A 9744-nucleotide genomic window follows, 5' to 3' on the forward strand; every position below is an offset into this window, starting at 1 on the left:
TTTTTTTTTTTTATAAATCTGCAAAAATGTCAACAATTCTGTGTTTTTCTGCCAATATGGGGTGCTGTGTACATTAATGAGGGAAAAAAATTAACTTAAATGATTTTAGCAAATGGCTGCAATATAACAAAAAGTGAGACATTTAAGGGGGTCTGAATACTTTCCGTACCCACTGTACATGACACCCAATTACAATACAGATTAACCTAATGGTGTTTAAAGAAATAGTTCACCCAAAAATAAAAATGTCCTGAAAATGACCTCCTCGGGCCTTCCAAGAGGTGTGTCACCAGAGTATATCAATGAAAAACAAACCTGCATATGACATCTATTTAGTTTTTATCAGATCTTTATTTTCTCACAGGGGTGGACCTTGTGGCACAGTTCGAGCAAGAGTAGATCAGAAAATCCTGCTCAGGAATTGAGGACCTTATTGGTGTACTGGAGTGTCCCATACAAAATTCTCACTGACTGCACCTTAATCGCTGATATTAAAGGTGCCAGCATACATACATGCATCCGTTTGACATGAACAGAGAAAAGAAATATGGAGCAGACTGAAGAAACAATTCATCCCGGTCCAACCCACCTCAGAAAAATCAGGCAAGGTACTATGATCTGTTCAAATGCTTTCAACTAAAATATTTACTTATTGTTCAATGGAGGTATTTAACATCAAAGGCGGTTAGAGATCATTGGGCTAATCAATCATGGATGACTCCATATTGCTATCAATACTTCATGTACCATTTTGTTCCAAAGAATCTGTAGGTGGCAAAGTCTCTGAAACAAGACTTAGGAGGCTTCTGCAACAAAAAATAATGTGTAGCTTTGCAAAACCACCCCCTGGAATAAAATTAACTGCCATGAAATGGAATGCTCATGGAGTGGCGAATCCTGCGACTCACTAGTCAAGTTAGGCAGCACTGCAACCGGGATCTTGGAGTGAGCGTCAATGCACAATGGCTTCTTCCTGGCATTTACTCGCTCTTAAGCTACAACTACCCCAAACTTGCACGAGAGGGACGCCTCGACCTGGAATTCCTCCCAAACTTCCTTTCTGTTGTGCCATAATGCTTTCAAAGTTATCAAGTAAACGTGCAATTTAAGCATTATCTTAGTCATGAAAACAATCAGATTTGTACGAAAAAAATTAAAAGAACATTAGTAGGAATACAGCATAGAAAAAGACAGATAAGAGATTAGACATGATGCTGAACACTTGATAGCTCCTCCACACACACACAAACTCACTCAAGTTCTTCAAGAGAGTCTATCAACCCACACACTCTTTCTAAAGTTCACACGCATCTCGCCAATATGAGCAGGCACACTAGTGTTTGGAGAGCTCGTTTGATAACCAGTCCAGCCCTTCATAGAGTCCGGTGCCTTGTGTAGCGCAGGTCGCTTGAACATACCACTGTGGAAACAGACAACGGACAATCAGAAAGCAGCTGATGTTTAAGCAAGTGCATGTTAGAGTCAATTGAGTAAGTGTGTGTACCGTTCTACTGCGTAGACTCTGCAGCCCAAGTTTGTCTGTGAGTTCACTGACAGCCATGGCGTTAGGCAGATCCTGTTTGTTTGCGAAAACCAGCAGCACGGCGTCCCTCAGTTCATCTTCTTGCAACTGTATAAATGGAAAAAGGTCAATAAATCAAGAAATATATAAATAACAGGGCTCAACAAGAATGGTAGGGGAAAAGTGTGAGCTGTGGGCCACTGATTGCACATTAAACAAGTAGTATTTTTGTAATAAAGTATTATGTGAATAACAAAATTATGAATAATATAAATGCTAAAATATATAAAGTCATACACATATATATATATATATGTGTGTGTGTGTGTGTGTATGAGAGAGAGAGAAATAATTATTTGTGGAAAATGTTCACTCAAAAACTGAGGTGCATATGCTCAGATCAATGGGGCCTATGATCAATTAATTTCAGAAAACAATACAAAACCTGTGCTAATTGAAACAGAATTTGGTAATAATATTGCATAATGAGAAATAACCAATTTTTGTAGGCATGTCACTTTTGAAACCCAACACAAAGTCCCTATCCCCCCCCCTTCTTTTTTGGGGGGGATTTTGGAAAGTTGTTACACCATGTGTGAACAAAGTCAGTAAGCAATAACATTAACTAGTAATTTCGGGATGCTAGTCAAAATGACTAGGTTCAAAATGACTGGAACACAAGAGGGTTAAAAGCACAAGCATAACACAAGTGTAACACAAGCGTCACAAACATATTACATGGACTTTTCTCAAGATGCTTTGGTAAGAAAATGTCCATCAAGAACAAATGTAAATGTAAATACATTTTGTAACGTGATCTCAATTCAGGTCACTGACAGGTTTTCGAGTGCAATACAGATTTGATGTAATATCCAAAGATTAAATTGAACGCTGAAAATGGAGCAATTCTTACCATTTTAGAAAGCTCTTCTGCAGATTCGGCCACTCTCTCTCTGTCATTGCTGTCCACAACAAAGATCAGACCCTGAGGACAAAGGAATAAAAAATAGCATGCTTCAAATTAATAATTACCACAAATGCACCCAAGTTATAAAAGATCACAGTACAACCCAACCAATGTATTACACTTTAAGGTGATTTTAAACCAGGATGCTCAAACAGCACAGATCCTGTAACTGATCTAATATAAGTTGCTTTGAATAAATGCATCCAGAAACCGCTAAGTGGCACTTTGGCCACCAAAACGTCTTTAAATAAAGACCATACCTGTGTGTTCTGAAAATAGTGTCTCCAGAGAGGACGAATCTTGTCCTGGCCACCGACATCCCACACGGTGAAGCAGATGTTCTTGTATTCAACAGTCTCTACGTTAAAACCTATCCATGAGCAGAAAAAAAATGCAGCTTTTAAAGAACACTTTACTCAAGGTGCATCATAACATCAAAATATATTTGACTGGCAACAACGAGATTTGTGATACACAAATACATCAGCCAGTCCAATTTAATTAGGCTGTGAAGAGATTATCAGCTGATGACTGTGTCTAATTGACCCTTTGGTCCCTCGGTTACTGTAGTTCACTAAGAAACAATGTGAAAGTGCACCTGAAATACAGTTTTACCATACTGTCGATTATGATAATGTGGCAGACAGTGACAGTTGCTAAGGTAGGATTGGTCAGTGATGTTTTTTAAGGCAGGGTTTAGTGGCAGGTAAATTAACAGCAGAAGCCATCCAGCCTTCGGTCAGCTCCAATACCTACTGTTAACGGATATAATACTTGGTATTTTCAACTATTTTGATACATTTTGAATAAAAATAAGTTTATTTAATATCCGTAATTTCATTTTTTTTGTGTGTATACTGTCAATAAATTATCAATGCTGAAAACTTTTTTTTGAAGGATTATGTAATAAATTACACTTTAAAATATAAAGAAAATATATAGCAAAATAGAAAAGTTACTTTCAATTTTTATATTTCACAATACTGTTTTTACTGTAATTTTGGCTAAATAAATGCAGCCTTGGAAGGCAGAAGAGACTTTTTTTTTTAAATCATAAAAAAACCAACTAATTATTCCAAAGTTTGACCAGTGTACATGTAAATTGTAAATAATAGCCACAAAAAAAAAAACATTATTTCAGTTGTAAATGCATTGGCAGTGACATAAAAGACATCAAAATGATGAGAATCCTAAATCAGATTCACATAAATCACATTAAGATTTAATAACGAGCTCCTCCTTTTAAATGAACACTTTACATTGTGAAAGAGGGAGTAGAAAATGGAGAACAATCACAGTAATGATTGTGTAATCTCACCTATAGTAGGGATAGTGGTCACAATTTCCCCCAGCTTCAGCTTGTAAAGTATTGTGGTTTTACCTGCAGCGTCCAAACCCACTGAAAAATAAAACATGTAAGAAAAGACATTTAGCTGTCAAATTCATTACAGCCGTGTGATTTATTTCTGATTTGATCTATTCATGCAAGCTCTATCTGAAGCTAGCAAGCTAACATTAGCCACTGCCCAAGAAATATCACACTCATTGTTGAATTCCAATGTGTAAATTAATAATAAAAAGCCAATTTATAAATAATTTCATCTTACACTTAAATATGATCCCTTTTGTCTGAAAAATGAATATTTACCACAGAAGTACATCAGAAAGACAGTGTAATGTGCTTGAAACACTCACCCATCAGTATTCTCATCTGTTTCTTGCCGAAAAGTCTCCCAAAGAGCGATGAGATGGTCAGACCCATGATGACTTAAAAGAAAACCCTAAACCCTAACAATAAGCGAAACAGTAAAGAAAATGTGAGAATGTATTTTAATGAATATTCTGTCTCTCTCTTTGTGCGAAGTGTCTCGCGGTCGGTTGACGCGTTGCCACGTAAGAAGAGGAGCCACCGTGGAAGACTTGGCGTCACTTCCTGCTGCGATCGCACTCCGGCCAGTGATGTCATAATTATTCATAACTTCTAGTGATGGGCGTATAGGTGTGTTTTATTTACCAGTGATTTTGTTTATTTAAAATAATAATAATAATGCGTACAAATGCATTGAATTGGACGAATAACCTTTGTTAGCGAGTAATTGTGTAGGATAGAACTATTTTCCTGCTCATCTGAACACATGCAAATGTTGCAAGAAAGAACCAATCCATCACACAGAGCGTTCACTCACTGCTGACAGCGCATTCAAACAGGGCTGCGTCTCCCAAAGGTATCATAAGAAAGCATTCAAGCTTTTGGGAACAGCAGCCCTGAACAATGCTAATCAGAGGACAGAAAAAAACATATGTTTGAGTTGTTTCACAATAAACAAATTGAAATCGTAGCCTACATAGTTTGTGCAGTTACATTTATTTAAAGTGAACGTTGAAAGATAATATAGATCATGTTCTATTCTGTAATGTTAATAGAAATCATACACTGTCAGAGCAAAAATTTTGCATTTTATGCATGCAACAGCCATTCACTGGCAGTCCCTTATGATAATGAACCATGGTTTTACTAAAGTGACCATAGTTCAACTGTAGTATTTGTAGATTTGAATCATGTGTAAACAAAAAACACATTTGAACCACGTGTAAACAAAAATATAACCTAATAAATTACAATTAAGGCGTATCGAATGTTAAAATGTGTTTTAAACAAAGTTAAGTGGTTATCATTACCCATTTTACTCTTAGTAATTTAATAATTTAATACATTTCATCATTTAAAAGTTTAGTTCAGAAGTATCGTATCGGTATCGATATCGACGATACTGCCTTGAAAAATATCGGTATCGTATCGAAAACAATATAAGTGGTATCGCCCATCCGATATTTTCTGAAACTCCCACTTGCTTTTTATTGTCTGATGACTATATGTATCCACGCCGAATCTGAATGTACTGGACAATCTTGTTTTTTTTTTATCTTTGTTGTTTGTTTGTTATTAAGCAAAAAACAACATCTAAATTCATAACAGAAATCCATGTAACGTTTTCGTTCGTTCATTAATTCACTAATATTGTTGTTGTTGTTATATCAAATGGAAAAACACATATTTTACATTGGTATTTTTATTAATTAATTATTTTTTATTATTATTGTTGGTTTTCGTTTTACAACAATCAAGCTGATGTGGTATTGTATGAGTTTTATGTATTTTATTGTTTGTGACTGAACACTGACAGCCATGGCGTTAGGCAGATCCTGTTTGTTTGCGAAAACCAGCAGCACGGCGTCCCTCAGTTCATCTTCTTGCAACTGTATAAATGGAAAAAGGTCAATAAATCAAGAAATATATAAATAACAGGGCTCAACAAGAATGGTAGGGGAAAAGTGTGAGCTGTGGGCCACTGATTGCACATTAAACAAGTAGTATTTTTGTAATAAAAAAAGTATTATGTGAATAACAAAATTATGAATAATATAAATGCTAAAATATATAAAGTCATACACATATATATATATGTGTGTGTGTGTGTGTATGTATGAGAGAGAGAGAAATAATTATTTGTGGAAAATGTTCACTCAAAAACTGAGGTGCATATGCTCAGATCAATGGGGCCTATGATCAATTAATTTCAGAAAACAATACAAAACCTGTGCTAATTGAAACAGAATTTGGTAATAATATTGCATAATGAGAAATAACCAATTTTTGTAGGCATGTCACTTTTGAAACCCAACACAAAGTCCCTATCCCCCCCCCTCTTTTTTGGGGGGGATTTTGGAAAGTTGTTACACCATGTGTGAACAAAGTCAGTAAGCAATAACATTAACTAGTAATTTCGGGATGCTAGTCAAAATGACTAGGTTCAAAATGACTGGAACACAAGAGGGTTAAAAGCACAAGCATAACACAAGTGTAACACAAGCGTCACAAACATATTACATGGACTTTTCTCAAGATGCTTTGGTAAGAAAATGTCCATCAAGAACAAATGTAAATGTAAATACATTTTGTAACGTGATCTCAATTCAGGTCACTGACAGGTTTTCGAGTGCAATACAGATTTGATGTAATATCCAAAGATTAAATTGAACGCTGAAAATGGAGCAATTCTTACCATTTTAGAAAGCTCTTCTGCAGATTCGGCCACTCTCTCTCTGTCATTGCTGTCCACAACAAAGATCAGACCCTGAGGACAAAGGAATAAAAAATAGCATGCTTCAAATGAATAATTACCACAAATGCACCCAAGTTATAAAAGATCACAGTACAACCCAACCAATGTATTACACTTTAAGGTGATTTTAAACCAGGATGCTCAAACAGCACAGATCCTGTAACTGATCTAATATAAGTTGCTTTGAATAAATGCATCCAGAAACCGCTAAGTGGCACTTTGGCCACCAAAACGTCTTTAAATAAAGACCATACCTGTGTGTTCTGAAAATAGTGTCTCCAGAGAGGACGAATCTTGTCCTGGCCACCGACATCCCACACGGTGAAGCAGATGTTCTTGTATTCAACAGTCTCTACGTTAAAACCTATCCATGAGCAGAAAAAAATGCAGCTTTTAAAGAACACTTTACTCAAGGTGCATCATAACATCAAAATATATTTGACTGGCAACAACGAGATTTGTGATACACAAATACATCAGCCAGTCCAATTCAATTAGGCTGTGAAGAGATTATCAGCTGATGACTGTGTCTAATTGACCCTTTGGTCCCTCGGTTACTGTAGTTCACTAAGAAACAATGTGAAAGTGCACCTGAAATACAGTTTTACCATACTGTCGATTATGATAATGTGGCAGACAGTGACAGTTGCTAAGGTAGGATTGGTCAGTGATGTTTTTAAGGCAGGGTTTAGTGGCAGGTAAATTAACAGCAGAAGCCATCCAGCCTTCGGTCAGCTCCAATACCTACTGTTAACGGATATAATACTTGGTATTTTCAACTATTTTGATACATTTTGAATAAAAATAAGTGTCTCTACGTTAAAACCTATCCATGAGCAGAAAAAAATGCAGCTTTTAAAGAACACTTTACTCAAGGTGCATCATAACATCAAAATATATTTGACTGGCAACAACGAGATTTGTGATACACAAATACATCAGCCAGTCCAATTTAATTAGGCTGTGAAGAGATTATCAGCTGATGACTGTGTCTAATTGACCCTTTGGTCCCTCGGTTACTGTAGTTCACTAAGAAACAATGTGAAAGTGCACCTGAAATACAGTTTTACCATACTGTCGATTATGATAATGTGGCAGACAGTGACAGTTGCTAAGGTAGGATTGGTCAGTGATGTTTTTTAAGGCAGGGTTTAGTGGCAGGTAAATTAACAGCAGAAGCCATCCAGCCTTCGGTCAGCTCCAATACCTACTGTTAACGGATATAATACTTGGTATTTTCAACTATTTTGATACATTTTGAATAAAAATAAGTTTATTTAATATCCGTAATTTCATTTTTTTTGTGTGTATACTGTCAATAAATTATCAATGCTGAAAACTTTTTTTTGAAGGATTATGTAATAAATTACACTTTAAAATATAAAGAAAATATATAGCAAAATAGAAAAGTTACTTTCAATTTTTATATTTCACAATACTGTTTTTACTGTAATTTTGGCTAAATAAATGCAGCCTTGGAAGGCAGAAGAGACTTTTTTTTTTAAATCATAAAAAAACCAACTAATTATTCCAAAGTTTGACCAGTGTACATGTAAATTGTAAATAATAGCCACAAAAAAAAAAACATTATTTCAGTTGTAAATGCATTGGCAGTGACATAAAAGACATCAAAATGATGAGAATCCTAAATCAGATTCACATAAATCACATTAAGATTTAATAACGAGCTCCTCCTTTTAAATGAACACTTTACATTGTGAAAGAGGGAGTAGAAAATGGAGAACAATCACAGTAATGATTGTGTAATCTCACCTATAGTAGGGATAGTGGTCACAATTTCCCCCAGCTTCAGCTTGTAAAGTATTGTGGTTTTACCTGCAGCGTCCAAACCCACTGAAAAATAAAACATGTAAGAAAAGACATTTAGCTGTCAAATTCATTACAGCCGTGTGATTTATTTCTGATTTGATCTATTCATGCAAGCTCTATCTGAAGCTAGCAAGCTAACATTAGCCACTGCCCAAGAAATATCACACTCATTGTTGAATTCCAATGTGTAAATTAATAATAAAAAGCCAATTTATAAATAATTTCATCTTACACTTAAATATGATCCCTTTTGTCTGAAAAATGAATATTTACCACAGAAGTACATCAGAAAGACAGTGTAATGTGCTTGAAACACTCACCCATCAGTATTCTCATCTGTTTCTTGCCGAAAAGTCTCCCAAAGAGCGATGAGATGGTCAGACCCATGATGACTTAAAAGAAAACCCTAAACCCTAACAATAAGCGAAACAGTAAAGAAAATGTGAGAATGTATTTTAATGAATATTCTGTCTCTCTCTTTGTGCTAAGTGTCTCGCGGTCGGTTGACGCGTTGCCACGTAAGAAGAGGAGCCACCGTGGAAGACTTGGCGTCACTTCCTGCTGCGATCGCACTCCGGCCAGTGATGTCATAATTATTCATAACTTCTAGTGATGGGCGTATAGGTGTGTTTTATTTACCAGTGATTTTGTTTATTTAAAATAATAATAATAATGCGTACAAATGCATTGAATTGGACGAATAACCTTTGTTAGCGAGTAATTGTGTAGGATAGAACTATTTTCCTGCTCATCTGAACACATGCAAATGTTGCAAGAAAGAACCAATCCATCACACAGAGCGTTCACTCACTGCTGACAGCGCATTCAAACAGGGCTGCGTCTCCCAAAGGTATCATAAGAAAGCATTCAAGCTTTTGGGAACAGCAGCCCTGAACAATGCTAATCAGAGGACAGAAAAAAACATATGTTTGAGTTGTTTCACAATAAACAAATTGAAATCGTAGCCTACATAGTTTGTGCAGTTACATTTATTTAAAGTGAACGTTGAAAGATAATATAGATCATGTTCTATTCTGTAATGTTAATAGAAATCATACACTGTCAGAGCAAAAATTTTGCATTTTATGCATGCAACAGCCATTCACTGGCAGTCCCTTATGATAATGAACCATGGTTTTACTAAAGTGACCATAGTTCAACTGTAGTATTTGTAGATTTGAATCATGTGTAAACAAAAAACACATTTGAACCACGTGTAAACAAAAATATAACCTAATAAATTACAATTAAGGCGTATTGAATGTTAAAATGTGTTTTAAACAAAGTGGTTATCATTACCC

General features: G+C 35.6%; 2 protein-coding genes across 2 annotated transcripts; both read right to left on the bottom strand.

Annotated features, from left to right (window-relative positions):
• Positions 1-331: 331 nt before the first annotated feature.
• LOC107559629 (ADP-ribosylation factor 4-like) lies at positions 332-4411 on the bottom strand. Its single transcript, XM_016243526.1, has 6 exons — positions 4185-4411; positions 3808-3888; positions 2750-2859; positions 2436-2507; positions 1505-1630; positions 332-1420 (listed from the first exon to the last, which is right to left on the bottom strand). Exons 1-6 carry the CDS (start codon positions 4249-4251, stop codon positions 1334-1336), a joined length of 543 nt encoding a protein of 180 aa, XP_016099012.1. The 5' UTR covers positions 4252-4411; the 3' UTR covers positions 332-1333.
• Positions 4258-8995, bottom strand: LOC107559901 (ADP-ribosylation factor 4-like). Its single transcript, XM_016243928.1, has 6 exons — positions 8764-8995; positions 8387-8467; positions 6868-6977; positions 6554-6625; positions 5618-5747; positions 4258-4277 (listed from the first exon to the last, which is right to left on the bottom strand). The coding sequence occupies exons 1-6, from the start codon at positions 8828-8830 to the stop codon at positions 4258-4260; spliced, it is 480 nt and encodes a 159-aa protein (XP_016099414.1). The 5' UTR covers positions 8831-8995.
• Between the last annotated feature and the right edge of the window lie 749 nt (positions 8996-9744).

This window comes from Sinocyclocheilus grahami, unplaced genomic scaffold (genome assembly GCF_001515645.1).
Source record: "Sinocyclocheilus grahami isolate Dianchi unplaced genomic scaffold, SAMN03320097.WGS_v1.1 scaffold22.1, whole genome shotgun sequence".
Lineage (NCBI taxonomy): Eukaryota > Metazoa > Chordata > Actinopteri > Cypriniformes > Cyprinidae > Sinocyclocheilus > Sinocyclocheilus grahami.